The sequence below is a fragment of the Heterocephalus glaber genome, unplaced genomic scaffold, assembly GCF_053883595.1.
Source record: "Heterocephalus glaber isolate CG9 unplaced genomic scaffold, H.glaber_assembly_v1.0 deba00001720, whole genome shotgun sequence".
NCBI lineage: Eukaryota > Metazoa > Chordata > Mammalia > Rodentia > Bathyergidae > Heterocephalus > Heterocephalus glaber.
Window position 1 is genome coordinate 4,836,981 of NW_028258433.1, and position 17,857 is coordinate 4,854,837.

The window sequence follows — 17,857 nt, forward strand, 5'->3', positions numbered from 1 at the left end:
TTACTTTTTTGAGAAGGAGGGAAGATTGTAATGGAATGAACCTTTTGAGTTTCACCCCAATTCTACTTATGATTGGTCACATATTTTAGATTGATTGATTTATTTATTTATTTATTTATTTATTTATTTATTTATTTATTTATTTATGGTACCGGGGATCGAACTCTGGTCCTTGCTCTTGTGAGGCAGGCGGCGAAACCACTGAACTAAATCCCTGGTCCTAGATGAAATTTATTTTATCCTTTATGTTCAATGATAGAAGTTGGTGGTATTGGTAGGTTTTATTTTTTTGTCCACAGTTCTGGTGTGTTCTCTACGTGGAACTATTCATACTATATTCTGTGAAGGGTGCCTCCTGGATCACAGGTCTAGTATAGTGTTCATGGTGGTCCCTGGAATTGTTTGACAGTTCTTTCTACCTGCTTTCTGCTTTCACCCACCTCTAACTAAGTAAAGGATGTAAATCTATCTTTAAAAAAATAAGCCCTTTAAAAAAAAAAGCCCTGTTATAATTACTTACATATTCTTCTGTATTATATTGGAGATTTTTTTTCTTGTAGTATACAAAAATTTAAAGTCAGGATATAAAAGATATCATGAAAAGATATTACTTTGAGAAGAAACACATTTTCTAAAATAGTATCTTGATAAATTCCTGCTTTTGTTTCTGGCATATGATAATTTGGGCATATAAAATTTTATTTGTAAGGGAACTGCTTTGAAGTATGAACTTTCAGAAGCTGTAGAATCAAATTTTATAATCTATCTTATTCCAGAATTGACAGGAAACTCCAAATTTACAATATTTTGAATGTTGGATATTGGTTGAATTGAGTTATTCCTTGTCTTTTCCTTGCTTCATGTGCCCCTGAGTGATGAGTTCCATGACCTAGTAGAGCACCCTTAAGTGAGCTCCTCCTGTTGGTCCTTATTTAAACCAGTATTGTCAAGCCAGATTTTTTTTTTTGGTGCCGGGGATCGAACTTGGGACCTTGCGCTTGTGAAGCAGGCACTGGAACCACTGAGCTAAATACCCGGCCCAAACCAGATATTTTTTTAGGAGCCTTTATTTTGATGCCTTTTTCCTGGTATAAAGATAAGAACATAATGCATATGTGAGTGGAATAATTAAGGAAAAGTGAATAAAATATTTAATTGGACTTATATGATTAGATTCATTATATTCTTCCAGTTTTGGGGTATGTGTAAAACTGTTTATAATGAAAGTTAAAGAAAGACAAAGGGTCCAAGGAAACACTTTGAGCAATTTCAGATAAGTCAGTGTAAAAACATTTTTCTATCATTTATACCTGCTGTTCTTGTCTATGAAACTTCTTGTTACATCCTTTATCAGAAGCTTGGAGGCTAGGAGAAGGGTACTAGTAAACTGTTCCTAGCACTTTCTCAATTGTATATTTATTTCGAGTAACTTGTCCATTATTTTCTTCTATCTCTCTGTTTTCTTGTCCTTTGCTCTGAAGGTTAGTTGAAAAGTCAGTAAGGATTGTCCCCCCCCCCCTTAAGTTCCTTAACAAGTCTTACTGTTTTTCCACTTTAAACCTGTATAATTACATATAAAATCACTTTTTAGTGAACTTTATTGTTTGTAGCAGTATAAAATTAGTGACATTAGAAATCATTTCTCATCTGAGCATGGTGACACACATCTGCAATCTCAGCTCTCAGGAAGGAGGATTGCCATGAATTTGAGGATAGCCTAGTGAGTGGGCTACATAGTGAGTTCAAGACCAGCCTCAACTACATAGCAAAATCCTGTCTCAAGACCCCCCCCCCCAAGAAATCATTATCAATCCTTTTGGACTTATAGATGGAATAACTGTTGTTCACTTACTTTACTTGCATAAAATTATCAAGAAGTAACAAGATGCTGAGGTAATAGTAATCTCATTTATTTTTTCTACATGTTTTTACTCTTGTGTCTGAAGAACCTGGAGTTTTGATGTCCAAAGGCAGGAGAACCAAGGTTTCTCCAGCCTTAGAAAGGAGAGAATGAATTGGCTTTTCTTCTGCATTTTGTTCTATCTGGGCCCTAGTCCCTTGGATAATGCCTGGCCACATTATTACCAGTTTTCCCTACTTTGTGCTGGATTGAGTCTCCTGTGGAAACTTCTTTTTTTTTTTTTGGTACCGGCGATTGAACTTGGGACCTTGTGCTTGCGAGGCAGGTGGCAGAACCACTGAGCTAAATCCCCGGGCCCAATGTGGAAACATTCTTGAAGACATACTTAGAAATAGTGCTTTACCAGTTAACCAAGTATGCCTTAATCCAGTCACGTTAAAACCTAAAATGAATTATCAAAGACAGTATAATAAACATAATGGGAAATAAAATATATTTGGAAGGTAGGGGTTTTATTGATATGTTAATTGATTAGCCAGTAGAGATTATTTCTTTCATTGTGTACAAGATGCATTCCATGTTTTATCTGTTCATATTTATATAGCATTTTCTCATCTATTAGAAAATGTTTTGATAGGTAGAGTTTGACTTTGAATAAAGTAATGAACTTAATTGAATAATAATTAAGACTTTAGAACATTCATTTTAGCTATGGTATTTCTACTAGTGACAAATTTTCTTTCTCCTCAAAAGTTTTTTAATCAGGTTCTGATGCTTGGGAAAACATCTATCAGCGATTTGTCAGAGCATGTCTTTGATTTAATTTTGGAGCTCTACAATATTGATAGTCATTTGCTGCTCTCTGTTTTACCCCAGCTTGAGTTCAAATTAAAGGTAACTATTGAAAAAATAGTATTATTCTGTCAACCAGGTTAACAAATATAAATATAAAACTATTGACCACTGCTCAACAATATTACAATAAAGTAAATAATGTACTGTAGGATAGCATTCTGACTTCCTCAAAGTTATTTTCTGGGTTCTGCTGAAACAATAACCCAAATACTGAAAAGATTGAGCCTATATGTAAGTAATGAGTTGGGAGTCAAGAAGAACATGCAGGTCAGTAATTTAAATAAAAGTTTGTTCACTTGTTTATTCTAGCAGGTCCTAAATTGTGAATACCTCTAACCATCTGAGTAGGTTCCACAAGCCAAGTCTTAGACATTCCAGGAATCATGACCTTTGAGTACCAGATTTCAAATTAATATAAAGGAATGGATCGTTAGGAATCTTTTAAAATGATCCCTTAACAAATCTTGCTTAGTTCAAACAAACCAGTGTTGTTGTTTTTTCTAGTTTCCTTATTTGGGTAGGGAAGTTGTCAGTAATCACAGAATTTTTCTTTTAAGGAATTTTGCAAGTAAACTTAAAAGACATTGATATGAATGAATTCTGATATAGCTGCTTTGCAATTATTCTTTTAAACTGTCCAGTTAACTACAGAATCGTCTATTTATGGCTTCAGGAAAACTTTCAATTTAACTGGAAGTGATATGTTTCTTAGGTTGTTCAGAATGATGGCTTTCAGAAACATGGGGTTATCACCTATAGTTTTTTGATGAATGTTTAAAAACAAAACAAACCATTTGCATAAGTATTTTGTTTATACACACACAAACAATCTCAGAATTGTTAGGGGAGTTCTGGAGTGCTATGGGCCCTTTGCCACGATCTTTCAAGGTTCTTGTGCTGAACAAAGAATATGACAAGAAACATGCAAGAGGTAACAAGGTTTTATATTTATTAAAGGTAGAAATATTAAAGGTAGAAAAGAAATATGCTCTGCAGAATGAATGAGGGCCAAGTAAAGGTGGGAAAAGAAGTACGCTCTGTAGCCTGAGAGCAGGCCACTTGAAAGAGTTGACAGTAGTGACTGCATTTTAGTTATGAGAGTAATTTTGACTGAATATACAAGTGAGGGAGTGTATTACTCTTACTTATTCATATGGTTATGCCGTGTCTATATGTGTATCTCCAGTGCCTGACTTGATGCCTGGCAATTGGTAGCCATGTAATAAATGACGAGCAGGATGGCACTTTACTCCACATTAGCTAGTTTTAGAGGTCATAGCTATACATTGAGCTTATATAGTTATACATAGGTTGTAGCAGTTCCCTTGACCTCTTGATTGGGCAACAAAAATAGTTCGGCGGTTACTATCCACAAAGAGTGAAATGTTTTCTCTTACTCATAGTATCTCCCAGGTATCATGTTACTTTTCTAAATTGAACATTTGTTTATTTTTCACATAGGCCTTGAAATCTCTTGGTAGCATGTCCCTGTTGTTTTGACATTGAATTATGCTGTAAAATTGAGTTTCATTTGAAGACTTAGGAAATGGACTTATCTCTTTCAAATCATTTCAGGAAAATTAAATAAAGCTAGTCATAATTATTAATCTTTGATCGGCCCCAGTATACTACCTAGAAAAGTTCTTAAATGATTTCCATGTAATATTTATTTTTAAAAATTTAAATTTCTCTCCTTTTAAAACCAAAATTAAAAAATGTTAATGTTGGTAGTATGAATATCCTAAAAATAACCATTAAATAATTATTCTAATTTCAGTTTGGAGTATATTTTTGGTGTATTTCTCAATTGAGTTATTTGATTAACTGGTCCCTTGCCCCTTTTTAAATGTGATTAGCAATTTTCATGAGGCAAGACAGTCACACTTCTAATTATTTGTTGATTTTTCTGATTTTCTCTAGTAAAAATAATAGAATAAATGCTATATGCATTTTCCTACACATTATGAAAAATATAAAAATAAGGAAATTATCATCCCTGCTTTCAGCCAACTTAATATCTAGTATGGGAGGAAGCGGAAAAAAAAACAGATCTAATAAGAGGCCAGATATTGTAAGTGTCATAAGAGACTACTGCATACAATTGAAGCAAAGAAAACAGCATGCAGAAGCATATAGAGGTAGGAAGGTGCTGGGTCAGTCTGTGGAATACAAAGAATTATAGTTGGAAGGTAATATAAAGCAAATTTAAATCATTCTTTACTGCACATTAGAATCTTCATTTGTGGAGCCTTAATAGATTTCCAGGTATTAAGCCAGGCCAGTTAAAAAATTTTCTGAGTAGAGTCCAGGCATTTGGTTGATGGGCTGCTTGTTTTGAAGCCTTACAGGTGATTCTAATGTAAAGCTAGGGCTGAGAATTACTTAATTTAGACAAGTAAAAAGACAAGTTAGATCATATTGTTGGGACTTTTGAATGCTAGGTTGAGGCATTGGTTGAAAAAAAAATTGTATAGTGTCAAATCTTAGTTCTATTTGATAGACCTAATTGTCATATTTTATATTTCTAAGTCTAGTATTGTGACGTGCTCATTCATTTAACCACTGTGTCATTTGGTGCTGGCACCAAAATAAGCAATGAAATTGATTTTTCGTCCCCAGAGTGCCTGCAGTATAGTATATGAAACAGACGTTTTAATTTTTGCATATGCAGGGCCTCATCAGCCTGTTGAATTTTATTTAGGAATCTGGACACTTCTATAAAAACATAAAAAGTACCATCAGACAGAGTTATCTGTTTAGTGTAGGCCTGGCCTCTACTACTATCTGTTATTAAAAATCAGTTTTTCAAGGGCCCGTAGTAGGTTTTTTTTTTTTTTTTTTTTTTTTTTTGGTAGTGGGGATTGAACTCAGGACCTTGAGCTTGCCAGGCAGGCAGTAGAACCACTAAGCTAAATCCTTGGCCCCCATGGTAGGTTTTTGAATTTGACTCTGAATAGATGTAAACTCCAGTTGTAGGGCCCTCTACCATTTGATCAGACATTTAATCATACGTGTATTTTTATGTATGGAATACTGCTTTAATATAATTTGATATGATTATAACATTCATGATATTTAATTTTGTGAAAATTTTAGTGAGCATTTTTATGTAATTTTTCATTTGGAGTTTGTGAAAGATTTTCTGTGAATTGGAGGAAAAGGGATATCATGGGATGACCATGTTCTGAATATGATTCATGGCTTTTAAACTTGCTTTTCTTTTCTTTTTTTTTTTTTTTTAAGAGCAATGATAATGAAGAACGACTCCAGGTTGTTAAACTACTGGCAAAAATGTTTGGGGCAAAGGATTCAGAATTGGCTTCTCAAAACAAGCCACTTTGGCAGTGCTACTTGGGCAGGTATATAATTTTGGTTTCCTGGATAAAAGCAATATATGTTTATATCTACTTGCATTATTTTTTTAAGAATACTGTCCATCTTTAAACTTTATTCTCTAAAATCATATAAATGAAGGATATGTTGAAATTTTGAGTGTTGATGATTGTATGTAGTTTCCCTTTTATTTCATCTTATTTTATCCTCAGTGATTTTTTTTTTTAAATGACACATTAAAAATACTATCACATAGTATTATAACCATAAAATTAAAATTTATTATTTCAAACCAAAGAAGAATTCTAACTGAAAAATTCCTCTTTGGGAGATACAGCCCCTCCACAAAAAAAGTATATTTAGTTAGATGATTTGGAGATATTGAAAGGTTAAAGGTATTAACAGAATGAATAAGTAAATTACTTTCTCCCCCCAACTTCCCTTCCTATATTTCTTAAAGGAAATGATGACCTGGATTGTATGCGTTCAGTGTCCCACAAAACACCTGAAGTTGCTTGTAAACTGCCATTTGAGTGTTTATGTATGTCATTTTTCTGTGAAAGGGGTTAATTATCTTTTCCAAAGAAATTCCTGGCATTGAAAATACAGAATAAAAGCACTATAAATGCCCTGGTTGAAAGCTACTTTGAGAATAAAGAAGGAGTTTTATTCTCTCAAATTATTCTCATAACAAATAGTGCTGTTAAGTAATAAATAGGATTTAAAGACTCTGATTCTACTTTCTTTGTGTTGGAATATTTGCATTTGTTTCACCACTTTTCCCATTTTGATAACAGCTGGCAGTGATTATAATTAATCATTTTTCTTGCTCTTTTTGATAAATTAGGATATAAACCTTTATAAGTGCTTATTGAGCTCTAAATTCTTAATCTGACTTCTTAGGTTTTATTTAGCTCAATAATGTTTAACGAGGAAGTTAGGCTAATAAATATTAGCCCATTGTCATTTTGAGTTTGATTCTTGATTTTTTAAAAATTTTCAGTACAAAGAAAGTTCCTGCACAGTAGGGCTCACTATTTTATCAGTTTATGTTATACAACTCAATTTCAAGTCCATTGCATTTAAATTTTTGAAACAACAATATACTTCTGTTTTTTGATTGTTGTTCTTTGAGACACTCTCTTATGTTAGTTCAAGCTGGCCTTGAACTCATTATGTAACCCAGGTTGGCCTTGAACTTGCAGTGATCCTCCTGCCTCAGCCACCTGAGTGATGGGATTACAGGTGTGCACCACCATACCTGGCAAGCAGAAGGTGATGTATCACATAATGAAGGGGATATATTCTGAGAAATGCATCCTTAGGTGCTTTTGTTTTGAGAACATCATAGTGTGTATTTATACAGACTAAGTATAACATTACTAGACAATAGGAGTTTTTAGCTTCATCGTAATCTTAAGGGACTATAGTTATATATGTGGTCTGACATTGACGGAAATGTTTTTATGTTGTACATGGCTTTATAAACATTTAGTATATTTTAAAATTAGGACTTGAATTAGCCCGACCTTATAGGTTTTCAGGGGAGGAAAATCCTAATTTAAACATATGTTACCTTTCTGTTACATTGTAATTGTTATTATTATTATTTTTTTGGTACTGGGGATCAAACTCAGGACCTTGCGCTTGCGAGGCAGGTGGCAGAACCACTGAGCTAAATCCCCAGCCCTATGTTGTAATTATTTCTTTTGATATTAATGACATAAAACTCACACAGTATCAAATATTAACCAAATTTTGCACTCTGGATATAGCTTGATAGAGGCTTGCTTAGCATGCACAAGGCCCTGGGTTTGATTTTAGCAGCACACACATACACCACTAAATTAAGAGCTGTGTATTTTAGAAGAAACTTTTATTAATATTTATGAGTGTAAGCTACCTGTTTAGTTAAAAAAATGGTAAACTATAATAGGAATTTACACTTGTATTTGAAACATTCAGGAAACTATATAGGCTCATGGGCTAGACTTACAACTTTATTTTGGTGTGGAGGGGACTATATTTCACAGAACAAATACTTTTTTCTACTAAGAAACTGTTCTGAGCTGGGTGTGGTGGGGTACACCTATAATCCTGGCTTCTCAGGAGGTTGCAGCAGGAGGGTTGCAAGTTTAAAGCCCTCCTAGGAAACTTAGTTAGTACTCTTACCCCCCCCCCCCCCGTCCCCAAAGAAAAAAGACCCAGGATATAGCTCAGTGCTACAGTAGTATATACCATTTGATCATTTGCCTAGTGTATGTGAGTTCAAGCTTTAGTACCAAAAAAGAAAAAAAAAATTTGTTTTTGAATTATTTGGTGCTGATTTTGAAGACTTTTTTCCCTACCTTTATGTAGTTGTTGAATTTTTTTTCTATAAAGTTGGGTTATAAGATTGGGAGCCTTTTGATTTTATAGAATTAAGACATGTAAATAATGAATGAAAAATATTGGTTTCACTTTAATGTTGACTTCTAAATTCAAAAAAAACATTTGTTATTGGTTGATTTCGTGATAGCAGCCATTCTTTCTGAAGTTAGGTGGAATTTCAGCGTTATTTTCATTTGTATCTCTCGAATGACCAGTGATGTTGAACATTTTTTCATGTGTTTATTTGCTATTTCTACTTCTTTGTCTGAGAAAGGTCTGTTCATTTCAGATGCCCATTTTTGGATTGGATCTTTAAATTTGGGAGGTCTGAGTTTTTAAAGTTCTTTATATATTCTAGATAGTAGACCTTTGTTTGAGGAACAGTTGGTAAAAATTTTTTCCCACATTGTGAGTTGTCTCTTCACTCTGTTGGTGGTTTCTCTTGATGTGCAGAAGCTTTTTAATAAACGATCCCACTTGTTGATTGTTTGTGCTAGTTCTCGTGGAGCTGAGGTTTTGTTCATGAAATATTTTGAATTCCACAATGAATTAATGTACATAGGCTTTGAACATCAATGTTATGTTTAAGAAATGACTAGATATCAAGTGCTTCCTGATGGAGGAACACAGCACCGTCTATAAACAAGTCTTGTTAAATAAATTTGAATCTCAATATGATCAGTTCTGTGTATATAAATACCAATATCTAAGATTTAGGAACAAGGGGAGTCTGTTCATCATCAGAATGATTCAGTTAGCAAAATGTAAACTGTTGTGTGTGTGTGTTTGTGCATGCAAATCTCTTCCCACCTCCTTGCTCCAAAAAATGTAAAGGAAAAAGAGAGATGAAAAGAAACGAATTTTAATCTTTTGTAAGGCTATAAATATTTACAGATCTAGTGTAAAAATTGGCTTTTCTACAAGTGGAAATGTTGTAATTATGTGATTAACTGAATAAGAGTAGGTTTTGGCTATAGTTTGGGTTAGTAATGTAATGTAAAGTATCATAGAGTTTACTGTGAGATTTGCCGTACATTTGTAAATGTGTTATAATTAAATACTTTGAGGAAAAGTTTTCTATCAAAGATACTATGGGATTTATATAATGTTTCTCTGAACTATGCATATATTCATATAAACTTGCATATACAGATAATATTTGAAAGTATAATATAAGAAAATTCTTATTATCTTGATGGTTATATTTGAGCCAAATGTGTATTTTTTAAACGGCCTCCTTAAAATCAGTTAGTTCTCACAGAAATTGTCCTAATTTTTATATTTTCCTACATAAATTGTTTTTTCTTTAGTGACGAAATCAATATAAATTGAGTGTAGATTGGACAGTCTTGTTTCTTTTATTTTAATGATCACTCTGTGCCTTTATATTTTATCAGGTTTAATGATATCCATGTACCAATTCGCCTGGAATGTGTGAAATTTGCTAGCCATTGTCTCATGAATCATCCTGATTTAGCAAAGGATTTAACAGGTATTGTATACATGTAACAACAAATATTCCTAGATGGTGTTCATTGAACAAAGAAAGCAATGAGTTTTATAAGGAAAAAAAAACCTTTGTTTTGTTGTGATAGAGGAAGTCTTGTTTTAATTTATCATAATGAAAAGTAATCTCTAAAGCTAGAATTTTATAGCATATCTTATTTATAGTCTAGAAGCTTTTATAAAAAGATTAGATCTTTATGAACAGTATCTCTTCTGGTTCCGTAAGAATTTTAGGATTGTTTTCTCTAGTTCTGTGACAAAATGCTGTTTGTATTTTGAGTGGGACTGCATTAAATCTCTATATCAGTTTTGAAGCAGGCCATTTTTGACAATCAATATTGGGTCTGCCTACCCAGGAACAGGGTAGGTCTTTTCATTTTTTGATGTCCTTTTTGATCTATGGTTTTTGTTGTAGAGATCTTTTACTTTCTTGGTTAGGTTAATTTCTAAGTATTTTATTTTTTGATCCTATTGTAAATGGTATTGTTTTCCTAATTTCTTTCCTGGTGGGTTCATTATTGGTGTATGCTATTGATCTTAGTATCCAGTTACATTGGTGAATTTGGTTATTAATTCAAGGAAGCTTTTGGTGGAATTTTTTGAGTCTTATATGTAAAGAATGATGTCATCTACACAAAATTGACTTATTCCTTTCCCATATGTATCACTTTTATTTCTCTCTCTTGTTTGATTGCTCTGGCTGATGTTTCAGTACTATATTGAATGGAAGTGGTGGTAGTCAACATCTGTGTCTTGTTTCTAATTTTAGAGGGAAAGCTTTCAGCTTTTCCCCATTTAATGTGATGTCAGTTGTTGGTCTGTCATAAATGGCTTTTCTCAGATTGAGATAATGTCCTTGTATATCTATTTTCTTCAGTGTTTTTATTACACATGGTTGTTGGATCTTGTCAAGTCTTTTCTGTATCTGTTGAGATGACCATGTGATTTTATTTTCCTTGGTTCTATTTGTGATGTATTATATTTGTTGATTTATATCTGTTGAACCATCCTTCAATCCCTGGGATGAAGCCTACCTGGTTATGCTGTATGACCTTTTTGATGATTTGCTGCATTCTGTTTGCTAGTATCTTGTTGAGGATTTTTGCATCTATGTACTTTAGAGATTGGACGGTTGTTTTGCTTTTTAGTTTAGATCTTGTCTGGGATCAGGGTGATGCTAGCTTTCATGAATGAGTTTTGAGTACCCCTTCCCTTTTAATTTTAATAAAGAGTTTGAGGAATTTGGCATTATATCCTCCCCGAAGCTCTTGTGTTATTTCATTGATGGATCCACCAGGTCTTGGGCTTTTCTTAGATGGCAATTTTTTATTACTGACTCAAATTCATTGCCTGTTATTAGATTGTTCAGAGTTTCTATTTCTTCCTGGTTCAGTTTTGATTACATGTGTCTAGGAATCTGTTTCTTCAGGATTGTCCAGTTTGTTGGGAGTACAGTTTTTCATAGTAGTTATTAATGATCTTCTGAATTTCAGCATTCTCCATTTTGATTTCACTTTTTTTCATTTCCAGTTGGCATTGATGTCAGCCTTTTTGTTCCTTCTTTGGTAGGTTTGCCTTAGGGTTTGTTTATTTTGTATATTTTTTGAAGAATCAGCTCTTTGATTCATTGATTTTTTTGTGTGTGTGTGTGTTGATTTTTAGTCTGAATTTTGTTAATTTCTGCTCTGATCTCCATAATTTCCTTCTTTGTACTGTGTTTAGGTTTGCTGTTCTTGTTTTTCTAGTGTCTTGAGGTACATAATTATTTGAGCTTGTTCTGTTTTTCTAAAGTGAGCATCTATAGTAATAAACTTCCCTCTTAGGATTGCTTTCATTGTGTCTGTAGGTACTGGTATGTTGTACTGGTGTTAATGTTTGATTTTAGGAATTATTTCATTTCTTCCTTGATTTCCTGTGTGACCCTTTGCATGTTCAGGAGTGTGTTATTTACTGTCTAGGTGTTGTAAAATTTCAGATGTTTCTTTTGTGATTGATTTCTACTTTCAGTGAGCTAGTATACATTGGACGATTTCAATTCTTTTGTATTTAAGTAGGCTTTATAGACTAGTAAGTGGTCTATTTAGAAGGATTTGTGTGCTGCTGAGAAGAATGTGCATTCTTTTATAGTAGAGTGGAACACTGAAGATATTAAGTCCATTTGAAGGACTGGTTCAGCTTTGATATTTCTTTCTTAATTTTTTGTTGATTTGTTTGTGGAAGTGGGGTATTAAGGTTGGCAGATGTGATTGTGTTGATTAGTTGACCTTTATTGTCCAGTATAGTTTGTTTTATGAAATTGTGTGCAAATATATACTATTTATAATTGTTAACTCTTCCTGTTGAATTGCTCGCTTACCTAACATGTAGTGACCTTCCTTCTTCTGATCAGTTTTAGCTTGAAGTTTACTTTGTGAATAAAGTGGCTACCCCTGCTTGTTTTAGGGATCTCTTTCATGGAATAGTGTTTTCCATTGTTTGATAATTAGTCTATGAATTTTATTTTATTATTTATTTATTTCTTGGAATTAGACAAGTCTCTTGAATGCAACAGATGGATGGATTCTATTTTTTTGATCTGGTCTACCAATCTGTGTCTTTTAATTGGGATGTTGAGGACTTTTACATTGAGAGTTATGACTGAAAGGTATTGACTTAATCCTGTCATTTTGTTCTTTTTTGTTGTTGGCTCCTTTCTTTTTCCCTTGTTTAATTACTTGCCTTGCTTGATGTATTCATTCCTTCTTATGTTTTTGGCTTTTTTTGGCTTTGTTGTCTCTGTCTAGGATATTCTTGAACTTTTGGGGGGGCAGAGATGGTTTGGTGTTCTTTAGTCTCTAAGGTGTTCTTTGATATGGAATATTCTTATTTATCAATTTTGAAAGGTAGTTTTGCAGGATATATTAGTCAGAGTTGGAAGTTGTTTTCTTTTAGGACTTGGAACACTCAAAGCTCTCCTGCCCTTGAAAGTGTGTGTTGAAAAGGCTGCTATAATCCTAATGGATTTACCTTTATAAGATGATATTTTCCTTTGCTAGCTTTTAAAATTCTTTTTGTTGGACTTTTGGGATTTTGACTATGAGGAGTTGCTGAGAGCTTCTCTTTTCATCATAGTTGCTTGGTATTCCGTATGCCTTGCCTACTCATGTTTTGAGGTCTTTCTCCATACTTGGAAAGTTTTCTGCTATGATTTCTGTCAATAGTTTTTTTATTCTATGTGTGCTGTCCTCTAATTGGTCTCTAACTGTAATTTGCCTTAGGTTAGCCTTCTTAGTGTTATCTAGTAAATGTTGGATGAATTTTTCTTGCTGTCTTACCATTTTTAAGTCTTCTCTGTAGAAATCATTGTATATTTCCATTTCATCTTTAATTTCTGAAACCCTATCTTCACATTGGTCATTTCTACTGTTTATGAATTCTATAGATCCTGTGTCTCGAATTTCTGTTTGGCACCTTTCCATTGAGTATATTTCTTTGATAAATTTGTCATTCATGTTTTGAATCATTTTATAGTTCTTTTACTTTTTGTTTCCCCCATAACTACATTGGTCAGTTTGTGTGATAGTTCTACTGTCTTTTATTTTATGTCCTCTCTGAACTCTTTGAGTTTCTTTCCTTTTTAATCATTTCATACAGTTCAGCTGTCTTGTGTTTGCTTTCCTCTACATTAGTTCCCCTTGGGTATGCTTTGGGAGAGTTGGGAATCTTTAAGTGCATTTTGTTGTGCACTTTGTTTTGTAATATTCTTTTTGTGTGTGTGTGTGTGTGTATGTGCTGAAGGGTGAGGATAAAGAGAGCAAATAGAGTTTGTTGCTGATATGAGGATCTCTTTAGTTAAGTTCTGTTTATGAAGAGGTATTTTTTTTATCACTTTAGCCTATTCAGTTTAATTTGGTTGGACCCTTTCATTGAGAGAATTTCTAAATAAGTACCCCTACAAAAATCACAATAGAAATAAGAATGAAAACCTTCACATAGTTGTTACCATTAACCCAAAGCTTTCACACAGCTTCTTTTACACAGATGTCAGTTATATTTGTTTATCTGCTTTCTTGTCTCTATATTCTTTTCCTTTTTCATCTCACTTATTCATGCTATTCTTCCTTTTTCCCCCTCTGGTACTGGGGGATTAAAGCCAGTGACCATGACCTTTGTAGTGAGCTACTTACTCACCTTTTTTTCTTTTTAAAGTGAGTCTCACTGAGTTGTATTCCTCCCTCAGACTCCCAGAGGGGTAACATTACAGGCCTGGGCTATGATGCCTGGCTGTTCATGCCATTCTTAAAGACTTATTCTGGATGGTATTTAGGTATTGTTTACCTCCAAAATAGTTTTAGTTTTATTACCCATCTTTAAGAAGCTTAAATACTTTGAAATAATTTAGTATTAAAAAAGTATTCATGTTTCTCTTAAAATTCGTCATTTAAAATTAATCTTAAGGCTGGGAATTTAGCTCAGTGGATTTAGCTCAGTAGGTCAGTGGTGCCGTCCCTGCCTCACAAGCACAAGGTCCTGAGTTTGATCCCCGGTACAAAAAAATAAAATAAAATAAATCTTTTATCAAAATGATATTTATAATACTTAAATTCATTATACTGTATTTTTATTAGTTTATATTAATTATTTCTATGTGTTTATCATAGATTTGAATTTTCTCACTAAATTACATGTTTTTCATTTATTTTATTGAAGTAAAACCAGATCTCATGAAAAATTTCTATTTTTTAAAAAATATATTGCCAGTGAGTTAACTTATACATACTAAATAGAGCTGTCCTTCCTTTGAACAGTTTATCTTGCTAGGTCACATAGGCTGCAGAGGATTTACAGAGTAGCAAAAGAGGCAGTGGCTGGGAATTTCCTGCCAGTTTACATATTTCCTTTTCAGGCTCTTGTTGACTTTTTTTCTTCTTTCCCAGGTGCCTTAGTGATAGGCTCTTCTTGCTTTTTCACTGTTACTACAAATAAGTGCTTTATTCCTGTTTATCTCTTTTTCTAGAAGATTCTGCCGAACTTCTTCTTTACCTGAAATATGGTAACAGATTTGAAGTAATCCCTGCTTCAAGAGTAAGAATAATTGTTTTGTTTGGAAGTACCCTTCAGTTTCTATCAGAGCTTTAATTGTAATGTTTTTTTTTAAGCCTCCCCCAACCTTGCACTATTTTAAATACTATGGGGTTTCAAAAAGAGAACTACAGACCAATCTCTCTAATGAACATAGATGCAAAAATCCTCAACAAGATACTGGCAAACAGAATATAGAGTGTCATCAAGAAGATCATACACCCTGACCAAGTCAGATTTATCCCAGGGATGCAAGGATGGTTCAACATCCGTAAATCAATTAATGTAATACACTGTATTAACAGAGTCAAGGACAAAAACCATATAATCATCTCAGTAGATGCAGAAAGGCATTTGACAAAATCCAGCAGCCATTCATGATAAAAACCCTACAGAAAATTGGAATAGAAGGTCTTTATCTCAACCTGATTAAGGCTATCTATGAAAAACCAACAGCCAACATCATACTAAATGGTCAAAAACTGAAAACTTTCATGCTAAAATCAGGAACAAGACAAGGATGCCCACTATCACCACTCCTGTTCAATATAGTTCTGGAAACATTAGCCACAGCAATTAGAAAAGCGAAAGAAATAAAAGGAATAAAGATAGGAAAGGAAGAAAGAAAATTGTCATTATTTGGTGATGATATTTGGTGACTTTACATAAAAGACCCAAAAAACTTGGTCAAAAGTCTTCTAGACCTAATTGACAGATTCAGTAGAGTAGCTGGATATAAGGTCAACACTCAAAAAACAATAGCCTTCTTATAGGCAAATAGCAGATCCATTGAGAGAGAAATTCGAGAAATAATTCCTTTTACAATAGCATCTAAAAAAATGAAATATCTAGGAATCAACCTAACAAAGGAAGCAAAAGACCTCTACACTGAAAACTGCAGCCCTCTGAAGAAGGAAATCGAAGAGGATATAAGAAAATGGAAAGATATCCCTTGTTCCTGGGTAGGAAGAATCAATATAGTGAAAATGGCCATACTTCCAAAACTACTATGTAGATTTAATGCAATACCGATTGAAATTCCAACAATATACTTCACAGAACTAGAGAAAACAATCCAAAAATTCAAGTGGAAGAAGAAACCTGGAATACCAAAAGCAATTCTAGGCAACAGAGACATGGCTGGGGGTATCACAAGCCCCAACTTGAAACTATACTACAAAGCTACTGTGATAAAAACAGCATGGTACTGGCAAACAAACAGACCGGAAGATCAGTGGAATAGATTAGAAGATGAAGAAACAACTCCAGACACACTCAGCCATCTTGTCTTTGACAAAGAAGCCAACCATCCTCATTGGAGAAAAGATAGCCTGTTCAATAAATGGTGTTGGAAAAACTGGATTCAGCCTGCCAAAGATTAAAACTAGACCCATACCTATCACTGTGCACTAAACTAAGATCGAAGTGGATTAAAGAGCACTATCAAGACAGAAACACTAAACTTGCTAGAAGATAAGTTAGGTAGAACTCTCAATGACATTGGCATAGGAAAAGACTATGAACCAGTCTTCAGTAGCATGGGAGCTAACACAAAGAATCAACAACTGGGATCTCATCGTATTAAAGAGCTTCTGCACTGCAAGAGAAACTACCAACAGAGCTAAGAAGCAACCTACAATACTGGAAGAAATTTTTATCAGCTGTACCTCAGACAAAGGTCTACTATCTAGAATATATAAAGAATTGAAAAAAATGAGACCCTCCAAATTCAAAGACCCAATTCAAAAATGCAAATCTGAAATGGACAGACATTTCTCAGACAAAGAAGTAAAGGCAGCAAATAAACATGTGAAAAAATGTTCAACATCACTTGTCATTTGAGAGGTGCAGATGAAAACAACACTGAGATTCCACCTCACCCCACAAAGAATGGCTGCTATCACGAAATCAACCAAATAACAAATGCTGGCACAGTTTTGGGGAAGGAGAAACCCTGCTCCACTTCCGGTGGGAGTGCAGACTGGTGCAACCACTGTGGAAATCTGTATGGAGATACCTCAAAGAACTAGGACTAGAGGTCCTATTTGACCCAGCTATTCCCCTACTGGGTATCTTCCCCAAAGAAAAGAATTGTACCACAGCGATATATGTGCACCTATGTTTATTGTGGCACAGTTTGTAATAGCTAAAGCTTGGAAACAGCCCAAGTGCCCATCAACTGGAAACTGGATAAAGAAGATGTGGTTTTTTTATAAAATGGAGCACTACTCAGCCATAAAGAACTAGAAACTAGAGTCATTTATAGCTAAATGGATGCATATCAAGGCCATACTCTTAAGTGAAATAAATAGGACACACATGTGTAAATACCGAATAGTTTCTTTAGTGTGAGAAATTGAAAGTGTAAATAAGGATGAAAATGATTAAAACGAATAATTGATAATTTGAAATAGGAAAGGGTCCAAAGGTGGAGGGGTGGCAGGAGGGGAAGAGAAAAGGGAAGAAGCGAAAGGAAAAATTATGAGAAAGAAAAGAAAATGGAAACAAAGTTTGTGTAAATAGGGAAGGGTGGTGGGGGTGAAGGGTGCATAGGTAATGGAAATATAACTAAGATACATCATGTTCAGGTACCCAATGATAAATGTAAATGTATACCTAAAATGTACCAATTAATATATAAATAAAAAAAATACTACGGGGTTTGTTTCTGATTAGTATGATCATTTCACTTTCTTTATGTGAACTTTGAACTGTGGTGGTTTTAAATCTCATTAGTGCCAATGCCGCCTCTTTTGTTTTCATTTTTTTTTTTTTGAGACAAGATCTTGCTATTTAGCCTAGAGGATCCTCAACCTTGGGATCCTCCTGTCTCAGTTTTCCCGGTGGTGGATCACAAGAATGGACCATGAT

At 33.9% G+C, this 17,857-nt stretch overlaps 1 protein-coding gene across 9 annotated transcripts in view; it reads left to right on the forward strand.

Annotated features, from left to right (window-relative positions):
* The window catches only part of Pds5b (PDS5 cohesin associated factor B), a 283,823-nt gene that overhangs the window by 160,646 nt on the left and 105,320 nt on the right, over positions 1 to 17,857 (forward strand). For all 9 annotated transcript variants that reach the window (XM_087199489.1, XM_087199485.1, XM_021266499.2 and 6 more), the window contains 3 exons: positions 2,615 to 2,755; positions 5,960 to 6,075; positions 9,817 to 9,911. In XM_087199489.1, the coding sequence (XP_087055615.1) occupies positions 2,615 to 2,755; positions 5,960 to 6,075; positions 9,817 to 9,911 (352 nt within the window). The remainder of the gene's footprint in view (positions 1 to 2,614; positions 2,756 to 5,959; positions 6,076 to 9,816; positions 9,912 to 17,857) is intronic.